The 16416-nt window shown below is 38.7% G+C and overlaps 1 protein-coding gene across 1 annotated transcript in view; it reads left to right on the top strand.

The window, feature by feature from the left end:
* The first annotated feature begins 11801 nt into the window (after positions 1-11801).
* Positions 11802-16416, top strand: part of kcnq3 (potassium voltage-gated channel, KQT-like subfamily, member 3) — a 40159-nt gene continuing 35544 nt past the window's right edge. The window contains exons 1-2 of the mRNA XM_016529887.1: positions 11802-11840; positions 12878-13326. Of these exons, the coding sequence (XP_016385373.1) occupies positions 13022-13326 (305 nt within the window). The 5' untranslated portion in view covers positions 11802-11840; positions 12878-13021. The remainder of the gene's footprint in view (positions 11841-12877; positions 13327-16416) is intronic.

Below are 16416 nucleotides of genomic sequence, written 5' to 3'. Positions count from 1 at the left end.
TGATTACTCCAGTCTTCAGTGTCACATGATCCTTCAGAAATCATTCTAATATGCTGATTTTGTGCTCAAGAAGCTATTTTTTTTATTATTATCAATGTTAAAAATAGTTTTGCTGCTTAATATTTTTGTGGGAACCTTGATATAGTTTTCCATGATTCTGAATATAAATTTTAAAAGAATAGCAATTATTTGAAATAGAAATCTTTTGCAACATTAGAAATGTCTTCACTGTCACTTTCAATCAATTGAATGCATCCTTGCTGAATAAAAGTATGAATTTCTTAAAAAAAAAAAACAACAACATATAAATAAAGAAAGGAAATATCTTACTGACTCCAAACTTTTGATTTTTTTTTTATTTGCTATTTTTAACCTAAAATCTTGCTGTTTAAAAAACATTGTTCGTAGAAGCCAATTGCCAAGTGTAGTGAAACTGGAATGGGAACCTAACAAACTGTTGTATTAACATGCTGGCTAACAGCTTTCAGAAAGTGTAGTTGAATGATCAGTTAATTTGCAAGTTTTTTTAAGGATAACTTTTTGCATACATATCTAGACTGTATAAAACCTCTCCTTAAAACCCATTCTGGTATATTTGTGTTTTGTTCTAGGCACATGGAGAGATAAAACCAAAGAAACCCATTGCCAGGCCGACCAGTGTCACCAGTAAGCACAATATCAAGAAAGGGACCAGGTAATTCAGTTGCAGTTCAGCTGCTATGTCTATGTGAACATGTGTTTTCCTGTCATAAAAGTGTGATCGTGGTTTTGATACCACACCAGACCACAAAAAAGTGGCCTTGGTCTGGGATAGTTTTTAATCATGGTCAACATATCAAATATACAAACCCTAAAACAGAATTCTGCTAAATACCTTTTGTATTCCAAGAAAAAATAAAAATCTGGAATTCAAATGACATGAGGGTGAGTGAGATGATGACAGTATTTAAATTTCTGGGTGAACTATCCATTTAAGGTGACAAGAATCGAAGTTGTGTCCTTGAGCAAAACACTTAACTGCAGGTCACTCCAGGGACGCTGAGCTTCTTATTAGGGAAGTGGCTTTGGAGCTAAGTTTAATAAATGACTAAATTGCAATATGTACACACATACACGCTTATCTGCTTTATAATTGATCTCTCTTTTTAGACCTTTCTCCCTTTCTCTCGTTTACTCTCTGCAGTTTACAGCGGGAGGTCTTGTGCGGTCACTTTCACACTGAACAATATCCCTTGTGTGTGTGCAGGCACCTCTAATGGGTCTTAATGCATGTTTGCATTAACCCGTGTGACTCTGGAATTAGTTTGTTGACTCTAAGGATTTATTCCATTGTGCGACTGTGTGTCTGTGCGAGTCCTTCAGTCGGTTTATCAGCATAGTAAGTGAACACTGGGGTATAGCATTAAAGACCTAATAAAAATGCAAATAAGATGCAAATAAACCAGTTACTGTATTTACGCTCACAAACCTGATGGATGACATCATCTCAACCTGATTACTCGCTGGGAGGTCAGATGCTCTTGCTTTTATACACACGCACGCACGCTTGTGTTATTATTTACTGAGACCCTGAGACGCACCTGTGTTTGTGTACCTGCCCCTGAGGAAATCATTGCACTTTCTGTAAATCATCTGTGATTAACTACTACTTTGTGATGTTGTACTGTAATGTCTACTACAGAATAGCTTATTTAGGTAACAGATTAGGTAACATTGTTTTATGGTGTGAGATTGGATCACAGTAAGTGATCATTAAATGCCAAATCAACCCTTTTCTTGTCTTCTTAAATGACTTTTTTGTAACTTTGATAATCCTCTCTTGCTTAGTGATTACATTCTATGGCAGTTAACAGTTTACTTCCAGTCACCGTTGCTGTTCCATCAGCATCTGTTGCTTGACGTCTCTGTTACTTCCAGGACAGCTTAGTGCAGTTACACATTTAGGGTTAAATGTCTAGTTCAGTGGTTCTTAACCTCTCACTGTACTCCCACTGTCCAACACAATATTCAAAGGCCCCCTATATAATATTAACAGAACTATAGCTAAGATATTCACACTAATATTATTATGAACAGAAACTTGTAGTGTTGATATAGGTAAATTAACCACAATTCATTTTGTGAGCCCTGTGTGTTTTTATAGTGTGGACAAAAAATAGTGTTTGGTTACCAACATTCTTCAAAATATCTTCTTTTGTGTTCCTCAGAATAAAGAAAGTCATATGAGTCTGTTACGTTAAAGATTATGAAAAACTTTTTTCTTCATAATAAGGTACACCGATGAATCATGCACAGTAAGAACTAGGACATTTATTCAGAAAGTGAATAGGGTCAAATGTGTCTTATAGTGTGCATCTTTGTGGTGGATGTGATTTAGCAAAGAGCAGGTGGGAGAAACCGACTTTGATTTTGCAGAGATTGTGCTGACTGAACAGTTAGACTGGAGTTATAGACTAATAAATTCTTAAAACGCAACAAAACAGCAATCTCAGTCAGATCTGTCTCTCTGCAGGGCAGCACCAGGGCGTGAATTATTGGAGGTGGATCCAGGTCTGGCTGGGAGTCTGGCCAACATTGTTCCCAAAGGAAAGGAGTCTTCCCACAAGCCCCTGCAGCTCTCGCAGCCTCACCAGTGTTGTGTTGTCGAGGAGAGGCCTGTGTCAAAGGACTTCGTGGATGATCCAGAAGTGCCTCCACTTATGTGAGCGAGACAGAGAGAGAGAATATGCTATGATATGACACAGCAAGAGAGCATAAGCATAATCACACTCTCTGCTGAGCTTGAGGAAGTGTGTGTGTGATGAAATAATGTGAGATATATTTAGTTCTCTTCATTAGACATATAGTTAAGCAGATGAGTAATTGTCAGTCTCATTAAAGCTTGCTGAATATTTCACTGCTACACATCCTTCACTTTCAGTGTGTTCTCTCTCTCTATCACATACACACACACACACACAGATACTCATTTATTGACGTACAGTTGTGTCTGTCTGATATAAAGGAGGAGGTGTCTCTAATGCTGTGTCTACACCAGATGCGGGCATCATGTCGGGACAAAACTAAATTGCTCCAATTATAATCAGTGAAGCTGTCCGCAATGGAAATGCCTGTTTTGTTTTGCTTTATTCAGTTGATAGACACGCTTTCTATTTTTGATTTGCATCTCTTATTTTCTTACAAATTAAATTAAATTAAATTTATTCTACAAATGATTTTCTCCATCCATCTGAAATGATTTTATTCATGAATATAATGTGTAAAATGTATTGCTATATATGTACTATGGTTCCATCAAAACCAGCTTGTGATGTTTCTGGCCTCTGACCTACTATTTTAAATATCCATTAGTTTGTAGTAGTCATAGCAATAAAATTATGTCTAAAATTATTTTGCCTTTCTAAAACAGGTCATACAAAGTCACCTTTATTTCTATAGTGCTTTATGCAATACAGATTGTTTCAAAGCAGCTTCACAGTGATATTAAGATGCAAAAAATCAAAGGTTTTAATGGTTCTTCAAATATAAGACAAATTCAAATTTTGCTGTAAAGCAACTCTAAAAAAATATAGTGTCATTATCGTATAGTTCTATTATATTCTATTAGGGTTCAATTGTAAAGTTAATCAATTTCAATTCAGCTATAAGCAGCTCAAGGGAAGGCAACACTGTCAGTTAAATGTTGATTCAGTTCAGTTCAATAAGGTGTCAATGTTGCAAAATTCATTAATTATGAAACAAAATTGATTCAGCTATAAAGCAGCTCAACAAAATACAATAGTGTGATGTGATCATCCAGCTCATTTCAGTTCACAGAACTTTTTTTTACCAATGAATTTCTTTTGGAAATTAAACTGCCAATGCTGATTGTGTCTTTAGTTAGTAAACATTCTGAGGTGACAAACAGCTTCAATGCCACTGTAGTCAGCCTTACATGTATTGTCACCTGCTGGTGGATGGCATAACTACATCATTTTGAGTCCAAGAAAAGATCCTGCACCTGCCAAGCAACTGCCATTGAGATATTTCTCCAGATATTACATAAACTTACAATAGTCTTTGGGTCAATTATGTTTTTTTTTTTTTATATATAAATTATTACTACATTTTAGTATTAAATGTATTAGATGCTTTTACATTGTTACAAAAATTTTCAATTTAAAATAAATGCAGTTCTTTTGAACTTTCTATTTATCAAAGAATCCTGAAATGTTTCTTATAATCATATTTGAATGATGTCTGAAGGATCATGTGACACTGAAGACTGGAGTAACGGCTGCTGAAAATTCGGCTTTGCCATCAAAGAAATAAATTGCATTTTAAAATGTATTAAAATAGAAAACAGATATTTTAAATTTTAATAATATTTCACAATAGGTGAGAGCGGGTGAGTTGAGCCTGTTTTTATTTATGGTGTGTTTAAAGTGAGCAGAATAAATTTGGAAAACTGCTTTTCCAAAAAAAAAAGGCTGTCTCTTGGCTCAACTTGCCCCCAGTGAGGGGTAATGGGAGCATAGGGAGAGGGTAAGTTGAGCCACACGGCGTTAAACTGTGCCATTGATTATGCTGAAGTAAAACTTCACCTCATGCTATATCAAAGGAAGAGAAATTCAGAGAAAATAACTTCTTAAAATCTATGGACTGGACATTCATCCAGGTAGTTTCCCTGCCTGTGGCTCAAGACGCTGGGTTAGGCCCCAGCTCCCCGCAACTGTAATAAGGACAAAGAGGTTTGGATAATAGAATGGATGGATGGATGACTTCTTAAATGTTTTAATTTAAAGATACAGTTCACAACTTTGAAGGCATTTTTAAAATTATAAAAAAATTTCAGAACAAAATAAAGCTCAAATTGAAGAATTAAAAAAATAAAAAAAAACAGACTGCATCTGACCGAACTGGGCTAATAGTACTCAACATCCCACTTATAAATGTTGCAGGGGAATACAATTTCATAAAAACTTCAATGGCCAATTTTCATAAACAAGGCCTATTTATAATTTTCAGAACAAAATCAAGTTAAAAACAAAGAACAGAATTAAAAATGTTTGGTCTAAAATAATGAAATGTCATGTAGAATTACAGTAAAATAATACTTTATAATCATAAGAAGGGGCAGGCCACTGGTTCAACTTACCCCAGGACTTTTGGCTCAAATTTACCCACTCCTACCATTTTATCAAACTTGTATCATCCAGCAGTTTAGAGCTAACATCATGCTGACAGTGTAGCCTCATATTATAACTTCCTAAACACAAACACATGTGTGATCTTTTTTGGGATTTGTCTGTAATTGTTCAGACACAACATGCATGAGTTCTTGAACATACAAAAATCACTGTGAACGGCTTTTTTTGACCTAAATGTAGTTACCAATTATATTCAGCAACTCATAATGCAATGAGTAAAATAGTTAACTCTTCAAACATGTGTGGTCATATCACCAATTTTGTTTAAGGTTGTCTAGAAACAAGGCGTGGCTCAACTTCCCCACAGGGTCAAATCACCCCGCTCTCCCCTATTGCTGTTTTTACTTTATTTTTTATCAAATACATTTTTATCAAATAAATGCAGCCTTGGAGACCTCTTTCAAAAACTAAAATCTCACCCACCCCAAACTTTAGAACGGTAAGTGTACTTCCTTTGTAATTTGATTCTGGTCACTTGCACGTGGTTAGTGATTATTATTCAAGATCTGTGTTTATGTTTGTTTAAGTTGGTTAAAAGTCCAGGATTTCTAATCATAGGCTTAGAGTCAGGTTGTTGTGCTGCTCTCCCTGTCCTTCTCTTTTTTGTTTTTTTTCTTATATGTGTTGGAGGAACGTGTGGATATGTGTTGGAGATGAAGGAAAATGCTGTTTTGTGTGTGTGTGTGTGTGTGTGTGTGTGAAAGAGGTCAGATGTGTACATAACTGCCAACGGATGAGCTCATTTCTCTGCAGTATTTCTATTTTCAGGAAAGCAAGAAGATATACTCACCCTATAGTTCACACTCCTTACAGCTCGCACACACACACAACAAAGGTCAAACACATCACAGTATATGCACATTCTTTACAGCTCACACTCAGGGTCAGCAGGTACACAGCTTATCTCAGTGTTTGAGTGTTATTCTTCAGTATTGTGTCTGTGTCCTTTCCCCTGCTGCTCTATGTGTGTACGAGTGAATTATCGGTATGTGCAGATGGACTATACAGGTTTCATTTCCACCTTGATTAAAAACTCCTGTCAGCAGATGAGTAATTTACATTGCTGCTGACATTTAAACGCCCCTGTGCTGTGCTGGACTAAATATTATGAAAGCCATTTTAGAAGAAATGAAGACGCTTCAGAGAATAGAGTAAACCCATTACACATCAAAGAGCGTCATTTAGAGATGTTTTTAATTAATGACTTTCAGGCTAGCCAGATTCTTAAAAATATACATTGGGGGCCAATAGTCTTGGCCTATATTTTGCTTTTCTTATGTAATACAACATTTTTCTTTATGAATTATATTATCAGCATAACAAATGTAGTGAAAAGTTGAATTGAAAAATTAACATGAATGTATCAAGCTGCATGAACTCCACAAGTTTATGTAAAACTTGATGATGATATCCATGTTGTAACAATGTCATGATTTAAATGATCCATCAATGCATCTTGTGTTTCAATGGAAGCAAGAACATCTAACAAGAACAAAAATTTTATTATTTAGTGACTTTGAAATGAGTCATAATTATACTTCCATTTAAAAGCTTGGGGACAGTAAGATTTATTTTTAAGAAATTAATACTTTTATTCAGCAAGTGCATTTATACATTTAAACATTTATAATGTTACAAAAGGTTTAAACATTTTATATAAATGCTGTTCTTTTGAACTTTCTATTCATCAAAACATCCTGAAAAAATGTATCATGGTGTCACGTTGGGTTTTGTTTCATGTTCATGGTTTCATGTCTTTTATTTTGTAGTTTAGTCATGGTTATGTTTCCTGGTTTGTCATGTGATTCCCTTACTTGGAGTTCATGGTCCTGTTTAAGTTCATGTTTATTTCATGTACCAAGTCATGTTCTGTTAAGTTTGTTTATTTGGAATAAATACTGCACTTGGGTTCATCAAGCTCGCCTTCAGTGGACATTTATTACAGAAAGCTAGACTAGACTGAATATGAACCCAGCAGTTCGCCTCCTGTGCCTACCAAGCCAAAGCCTTTTCACGTCATGCCTACCAAGCCAAAGCCTTTTCACGTCATGGCTGCCACGCCTGAGTCTTCAGCCAAGATGGCTGCCACGCCAGAGCTTCTCCATGTCATGGCCGCCGCAACAGAGCCTCATCACGTCATGGCCGTCACTCCAAAGCCTTTTCACATCATGGCTGCCACACCTGAATCACCAGCCAAGATGACTGCCATGCCAGAGCTTCTTCACGTTGTGGCTGCCAAGCCAGAGATTCTTCATCATCAGTCATCAGCCAAGATGGCCGCTACGCCGGAGTCATCAGCCAAGATAGCCGCCATGCCAGAGTCTCCCCTCTTCAGGACCATTCAAGTCTCCCCTGGAGATTTTTTACGTGTGTGTGGGGGGGGGGTTATGGATCCATCTTTGAGCTCTGTGCAAGCAGCAAGCAGATCTAGTCCAGGGGTCCCTAGTCCACGTCTGGGAGTCCCTGAGACTGTCGTCTGCGCTTCCTGTAATGGCAGCTGCCATCTTGTGTGTATGGGCTGCACACTGCTCTCCAGTCCATGAGTCTGAATCTGCTCTAGAGCCCGCTTTCATGGATGAGTCTGCTCCAGAGCCCTCTCAAGTCCATGAATCTGCTCCATAGCCTGCCCCAATCCATGAATCCGCTCAAACCCTAGAGCTCAGTCCTGTGTTGGCGCAAATCTGTGAGTTTCCTGCCTGTCCTGTTTTGATCACAGTGATCACACGTGAACCCTCTGCCAGTCCTGTCATGGCCAAAGAGGCCATCTCTGAACTCACATTCTGCCCTATCACGGCCAAGGAGGCTGTCTCTGAGTTCTCAGCTTGTCTGGTTATGGCCAAGGAGGCTGCCCCTGAACTCTCTGCTAGTCCTGTCACAGCCATGGAGGCCATCTCTGAATACCCTGCCTGTCATGTCACGGCCATGGAGGCTGCTCACAAACCGTCTGCCTGTTCTATCACGGCCAGGTGATCCGTCCATGTCACTGCTCTGCCATGGCCTCCTGACCTGTGGTGGTAACCTGCTCCGTTCTGGTCACCTGCTCCACCGGCTCCACCCTGCTGGTCATCTGCTCCACCATGGAGATCCTCGGTCCCACCTGCTCCAGGCCTGGTCCTCTCTCATCTTGCACTGTCGTCACTCCTCCTTTTATCCTTCCGGAGCTCCTCCGTGGGACTCGAGACCGGTGAGTGGCACAGGTGTCACTCATTATCATTTATTCCACCGGCCTTGCTCCACTCCCACGGCTCTCGGCCCCGCCCTACTCGTCACAATTACATTTTAAAATATATTAATATAGAAAATTTTAATCATTTCACTATATTTCTGTTTTTGCTATATTTTCAAATAAATGCAAAAATGTTTTTAATTATTTGAACATTTTTAACTACATCTTGAATCCCATATTTTCAGTGTATACTGTATTTTTTAAAACCCTGTTGTATTTCGCTAAATGTTCAGAGTTCAGATGTTCAGACAATTTCTTAACCAAAACGTTTGTGAAAAGCATTTTGAAAATGTAGTCAATGGGTTGAAATATAAGTGTACTGCACTTCATGTGCTTTTCACATATGCTGCAAGTGTATTGCACTTCATGTGCTTTTCACATTAGGAACTGCACACCAAAAGTTAATTCTGCTCCAGATCTGTGTGTTCACATTAAGACTTATTGTCCTAATGTATCCAGTTTGAATTTTAGGTTTTTGAAACTGTTGCAAATTAATAAAACATGATGATTTAACGCAGCAGCTGGACATAGACTGAATTATTCAACCCCTGTCACCCTGACAAAGATGCTCTCTTTTCTTTCTCTCCCCACTGTCTCTTCAACTCCCCTGACTCTGCTGTTCCTCCAATCTCTGACGAGGAGAAGATGCTGTCTGCTTTTCATCCTCGCTTTGCTCGTTCTCTCTCTCCCCTCATTTCTTTCTGTAGCCTTAGATCCTGCTTTCCCGAGGGAAGTGTATTTCAGATGGTGGTGGCACAGGCTCTGAACTATGGCCGCTCTCTATCCTTCTGAGGTTAACAGTATCTCTCCTAGCTGCTTGACGTCATAAGCACTTAAATTTATGGCTTATGAATCATAAAGATTAATGTGTTCACAGAAAGAGGAATTAAGGAAGCCTGCATCTACTTCAACTGCTTCATCCCAAAAGAGAATTGGGACTGGATTTAAACTGACATGGGTGACTGGATAAGCAGAAAGACAGAGATTTATGATTGTGCTTTGATTTACAGGTATGTTCCCAAAATGCACTGCAGTACTGGGGTCACCTTAGAGTGTCCCATAAAGCAGTGTATTTAAACAGAGCTTTCGGTGAATTTTGAGTTTAACAATGTGAATTTACACCTTTGTGGACAGATAGGATCGTTTTAGATCTCTGGTCTTTTGTGTGTGTGTGTGTGTGTGTGTGTGTGTATTTCAGCAGCCATCTTGACTAGCCCTGTAAAAGCAGTCAAGATACTCCCACTGCACTAGAGACTAAAAATGCCAACAAAGAGGTGCAACCCCCCCACCCCAAATGACCTAAATCAAATTCACAAACATGCCATTGTATGCACACAATGGAAAAACTTATCAACCTTAGTTAAGACAGCATGTGTACAGCACGGGCGTGGACAAGTCTTAACTTTTATAAAGAATATCTCTTTGGTTTTGAGACTTTAGTCTTTGCAACTTTAGGGATCTTATCTATGCACAAACAGCTTGTAACACTCCAAAGAGAAAGGAAAATTTGAAATTGCATCATATGACCCCTTTAATGTAATATATAGCAATAGTGTGAATAGGATGAAAAGAGACAAGTAGAAAAAGCAGATTTACCAGATTTGCTCATTTTACCTCATATGTTGGCAAGTAGTGAAGGCGTTCTGTCCTTGAATTATATTTCCATATATTTTTCCCTTTTATTTTTTATGTGCACAAATACAAGGCATCTGCAGATTCCAGTCTGTCATTACGAGACAGACTGAGCAGAGAGGGTTTCTGGGACAGGAGATGCTGGGTGAGAGGAGGAGTTTACACAGCAAAGCGATGAGAGCATTAAACATTAAACAGGGATGGTTGTCACTGCAACCATCTGATGCTGAGTGTAGACTTATGTGCAGTTCCTGTACTGAGGGTTTGTATAGAATTCTTAGTTTTTATCATTTCAAACTGACAACACCTACAAGTTTCTGAAAGTGAAAAAGAACAAGTCATATAATTTACAATGAGAGAACGTAAATTGACATTCCCAGAATTCCCTGTGACACTTCATTTAAAAACTTTTGTTAAAAGAACTTTCTTATTAATTTTTTTCTTATCAATTATGTACATTAGGATTATATGTCATATTTTATGTTGATAAATTAATGTTTATTGCATTATTTTAGTGTCAAGTGTATTACCATTATGGTGCTTAGTGCATGACACTGTGTGTACCTTCAATACGTTGGTATTATTCTCAGCTTGTGGAAAAGCTACTTATGATAAGCTTAAATCTACATGTGGTTTTCTCATTACCACCTTTGTTTTTCGGTGGTTGTCAGTATATTACAAAGGTTCATAACATAGTTCAGTCGGTTGGTATAAGTAAAAAAAAAAGTATATTTATGTTAAATCCATAAAACTAATTATTATTATTATTATTATTACAGTGTATGTCTTGGTATTTTTTATTGTATATCGTTATGTATATTGTGTAAAAAAAAGCCATTTGAACAGACGTAAGATCAATTAAGTTTTAGTCAAAGCCTCTAATAAATTTTAAATAATAAAGTCTGGACTACTTCCTCCAACAATTACATGGTAGCAGATTTGTAATCTGTACCCTTTTTTACTCTATGTAAAGTTGAAATGTCATAAGGCTTGTTTTTTGTTTGTTTGTTTCTGTTTTTCATATAAAAACTAAAAAAACTATTGAAGAGAAGGGTCATAAGATATAAAAATTTACTATTATGGAAAAGAACCACTCTTAACATTTTTCCATCCACAGTCAAATTTTTAATTCTGATGCTTTTCAGATCCCCTGGATTTATGGAGTAACACAGTCTCCACTGGCAAGTAATCTCAGCGGATGCAGTAGATCATCTGGGTATTGTTCGCCTACTGTTTTATAAATAATGCATATTTGGACACCCATTTGACCTTCTGCTTTTTTGCATAATATATAGCAGAGACCAATACATTCTATCACTAACACACGTAAATTATGTCATCTGTTCATTTGTAGATCCTCCAAGATCTGAGCTGGGTGTGTCATATAACAGGGACATCCAAAACATGCAGTGCTCTGTGGTCCTCCACGACCAGGATTGCGAACTGCTGCTGTAGAAACACAAGTCTGATCTTTGATGTGCACTTTGTGACACTGTTTAGGTTAAGATTACCAGCAATCCACCCGGGAGGAATTCAGGTGTGCTATCTTCCGCCTTGCGATTCATGTGAAAGCATCTCCAGCAGCCTCTTGGTGGTTTTGGGTTGCAAAGGCATGCACAATATTGCGTTGTCGAGGCGCAGAGATGCTATGTAAGTAGTGTGTCACGTGCCCACAAGCTCTCTGTCCCGCGCTTGTGTCTGAAGCACCGTCTGAGCCTCCTCCCTCATCTCAACAAGCAACGGCAGCACGAGAAAATTTGGATCGGCAATCATGCGGTCGCGCGGAGAATTCGGTAAGGCAGCTCTGTGTGCGTTTGTGTGTGTACAGCTGACAGCAGAACCGCTGTTAGATTTGTGCTTTCAGACATCATGTATGTTGCTCATCTCGGTATAGGCTGCAGGCGCGAGCCGAGGCGATGCAATTGTTGCACGGCGTAGTTGCGGATGAACCAGATGCTCTTTGTCAGCGCCGTTGAGCCCATCAACATTTCTAACCGCACATTTTTCCATTTAACCAGGCGACTGTGATTAGATATGGGAATCGTAATGAATTCAACGATTCGCGTTCTCATTTCGATTCGTTCCATTAACGATTCTTTTAGTAGCCTATTCTCGCGGAAGACATTCGGACAGCGTGAAATCGTATTGCATAATGCCTTCAGCAGTCACAAATGATGAAATCATTGTAGGTTTTAACAGGACATTATATAACAATTCCTGAAAAATGTTAATGTACATAACACCGACTTTTTAATTACTTTTTACAGACTTTTATGTCGTCGTATAGCGTTATAGGCTATTACACCAAGTACTAAAAAGAAAAAAAGGTTGCATATGTGATGCATTAATTACTTATTTTATCTAAAACAAAATATCATCGATTACATAAATCATTTTGTGTATATTTAAATACATGTTGCCATATGCTTAAGCCTACAATAGAAGTACAATAGAACACATGAAAGGTTCTTGTTTAATTTCCATTCGGACGTGAAAAAAGTAATAACGTGTTCAGTCAGAATATTTCAGCAACCGTTTTAACTATTTCTTTGATTCACTAAATAGAATCGGCTCATAAGAGTCATTCGTTCGGGAATCAGATCGCAGTGTCGGGCTCTATCTTTTAGATTCACTTAGAAGAACCGACTCGTTTGTTTCTCTGTATATTCCGTCGTGATGTTGCGTTGGTGAATAGTATTGCATGAAACACTGTTTGTATGCTGTTCCGTTCACATCGGGATACACTTTCGAGAACCGTTTGGGCAACCGAGCGTCATGTATGAGAGCGTGCGTGCGTTTGACAGATTTGAATGTTTTTATCAATCCACAGCCCATCCTCGCGCCTCCCTTCCTGAACGAGGTCCTTAAATGACCCACGACCACTAAGGATCTCGCCCTTTCCTTGTCCGGATCATGGCATGCGCCCCATCCCGGAATTCCACACGCGCGGCGCCGAGGCTCGAGAGCAGTGAACATGGGAATCAGGTCCAGAAATGCTACTAACGGTGCCGAGGACTCGCGCGAGCGGAAGAGCGCGCTGGCCGGAGACCTGGAGCAGTGCGCGGGGCAGGAACGGGACGGCGCGCTGCTGCTCGTCGGCTCGGGCAGGGAACCTGACTTCAAACGGGGCTCGCAGAACATCGGTCTGCTCGCCAAGACGCCACTTGGCTACACACGTCCTGTGAAGAGGAATAATATCAGGAAGCGACGGATACAGAATCTCATCTACGACGTGCTCGAGAGACCACGAGGATGGGCGCTGCTGTACCACGCGTTTGTGTAAGTGAACCCAGATGCATTTCACACCAAGAAGCGCCCACACACAGAGGGAACAGCCCAGTTAATTATAAATTACAACCATTTAGTTAAATCCAATTTATTTGCACAGCCCTTTTCATTGTTCCAGCAGCGGCTTTACAGAGAATGCATCCCCATAAAACTCCCTGAGATTAATTATAAATGATAAATAAACCCAAAGAAGAGAGGAAATGAAATGCAAATACATGGAAATCCCATTTATGTGTTTACTCTTGGCTGGAACTGTTATATACAAACATGTAACCAAATACTCAAATTAGAGGAGCAAATGTCAAAGTCTAACAGTCATTCTGAACACTAATCTGATTATTAAGGTTCTCCTTAATGGCCCCAGTTATGCATATTTACAGTTGTGGGACTATGTAGAGAATGATAGCTAGTCTTTTAATGAGCAGGAAAGCAGTTGTTCGGAGTTTTGTGCTTTTGCATTGAGCACTTTGAAGTGTATAATGTGTTCCCTTTTGTACCTTTATTTGACCCTCTAACTCTAACACTTTCTATTCTATTTTAATTCTACTTTATCTATATTTATCTTTTTTTATTTTTTATTCTTTATTTAAAAAACAAAAACAAAAAACAATCACTTGCTTTTTTTTCTATTCTATCTACTTGTTTTTCTTTGTGTGTGTGTGTATGTGTGTATAATATATCTATATATATATATATATATGTACATACACCTTGCTACGTGTACTGCGTTAGGCTAACCGAGACTTGTCATTTGCACTTATATATTGTTGCTCTTTTGTTAGTTTTGACTGCTTTTATTGTCCTCATTTGTAAGTCGCTTTGGATAAAAGAGTCTGCTAAATGACTAAATGTAAATGTAAATGTACTGGAGCTCTCCATGGTTCTGAAACAGAGCACGACCTCCAGCTGAGTGACCAGAAATCAAAGCACTTATAGCTGTCTAGCAGCCGTTTGTGGTCGTATAACAGCGCCATACGCTCATTGCAGAGCCAGAGATACTGCCTGTGATCATCGTAGCACTGAGATAAGAACGCTGTGTGCTACAATGAAGTAAAGAGGTCCAGACTCTGGTCTGTGAAACTGTTTGTGGTCCTGATATCAGTACTTGTGGAGTGATTATACAGCATAGAAAACACATAAATGACTCTGGTCTGTGGAGCTGTCCGTGGTCCTGATATCAGTACTTGTGGAGTGATTATACAGCATAGAAAACACATAAATAACTCTGGTCTGTGGAGCTGTTTGTGGTCCTTACATCAGTACTTGTGGAGTGATTATACAGCATAGAAAACACATAAATGACTGTGGTCTGTAGAGCTGTCCGTGGTCCTGATATCAGTACTTGTAGATCGATTATACAGCATAGAAAACACATAAATGACTCTACAAAGGCAAGATTATATGTTAATGCTGCTTAAAGGGATAGTTCACCCAAAAATGAAAATTTGATGTTTATCTGCATACCCACAGGGCATCCAAGATGTAGGTGACTTTGTTTCTTCAGTAGAACACAAACGAAGATTTTTAACTCAAACCGTTGCAGTCTGTCAGTCCTATAATGGAAGTGAATGGGAATCACGGCTTTGAGAGTAAAAAAAAACATACACAAACAAAACCAAATTAAACCCTGCGGCTCGTGACGATACATTGATGTGTAAAGACACAAAACGATCGGTCTGTGCAAGAAACTGAACAGTATTTATATCGTTTTTTTACCTCTGATGCACTGCGATGTCAAAGCCGTGATTCCCATTCACTTCCATTATAAGACTGACAGACTGCAACGGTTTGAGTTAAAAATCTTCGTTTGTGTTCTACTGAAGAAACAAAGTCACCTATATCTTGGATGCCCTGGGGGTAAGCATAAACATAAAATTTTCATTTTTGGGTGAACTATCCCTTTAAATAGAAATTGTTCTTTGTCGGGCATTAGAGTGCAGATGAACAACTTCCCTTGTATGTAGCCCCAAGCTTGACACTAAACCTCTGTAGTCTACATACACACAAACACACATTATTCATGGCCATTTTCTGTCCACCGCACTTAATGCCTCATGCAGGATGTGGATCATACAGTATCTGCAACTCAGCACAGCTTTTCCCCAGTGTGTGTGGTTTCTCAGACTGTATCAGGGCTTTTAACCAGGCCTTTGTATCATGTGAGGTTAGTCCACACCATATTAGTGTGAATAATTGATTAAAAACCTCTTTATGTGCTGAAAAGTTGATCCCAGCCAGCATTGCTGGTATAGTATCTGTAGAGCAAAACAAAAACATCTGCAATAATAATAAAAGGAAAAAATGGTGCAAAATTGATTTAAAGATTATGTATATATTAGGTTAGAGATGAGTGTGTATTAGGGATGTAACGATTAACTGCCGGTTGAAAATCGATTAAAATATGTATCAAAATAGTATGTTATATATATATATATATATATACTGTATTTAAAGAAAGGAGATTTACTTTTTGTATAAATTAATTGATGTTTTAGATAATTAATCATTTGATCTTCAGGCTGCACCTCTAGAGGCGTAATTAGCCGTATTGCAGGATGGTAGTGATGTCCGGTTCGTGAACGAATCGTTCGATTTAACCGGTTCTTCTTAGTGAACCGGTTGAACCAGTTCACCAAATCGGACTGAATCGTTTAAAACGGTTCGCGTCTCCAGTAAGCATTAATCCACAAATTACTTAAGTTATTCACTTTTTTTACGTGGCTGACACTCCCTCTGAGTTGAAATAAACCAATATCCCGGAGTAATTAATTTACTCAAACAGTACACTGACTGAACTGCTGTGAAGAGAGAACTGAAGATGAACACAAGCAGAGCAGCATGTGTGCAGAGAGCCGGATAACGAACGTACACGCCCACTGCTGGAGCGGTTCTCGTTCTCGAGTCAAGAACTGGTTGCATCAGTTTTCGGATCACCGGTACACTCAACCGAGAACCGTTTCTTTCGAACACGTCCGATTTGAGAACCGATGAGCTGATGATACTGCGCATGCGTGATTCAGCGACAGCGTGTGTGATCTGAACTACCGAACCGAACAGTAATGACTGTCACAGCACAGCAGC

Source organism: Sinocyclocheilus rhinocerous, unplaced genomic scaffold (genome assembly GCF_001515625.1).
Source record: "Sinocyclocheilus rhinocerous isolate Xijiao unplaced genomic scaffold, SAMN03320098_v1.1 scaffold1112, whole genome shotgun sequence".
NCBI classification, from domain to species: Eukaryota; Metazoa; Chordata; class Actinopteri; order Cypriniformes; family Cyprinidae; genus Sinocyclocheilus; species Sinocyclocheilus rhinocerous.
Note: the sequence above shows the minus strand (reverse complement) of the source record. Positions and strands in the feature narration are given on the sequence as shown.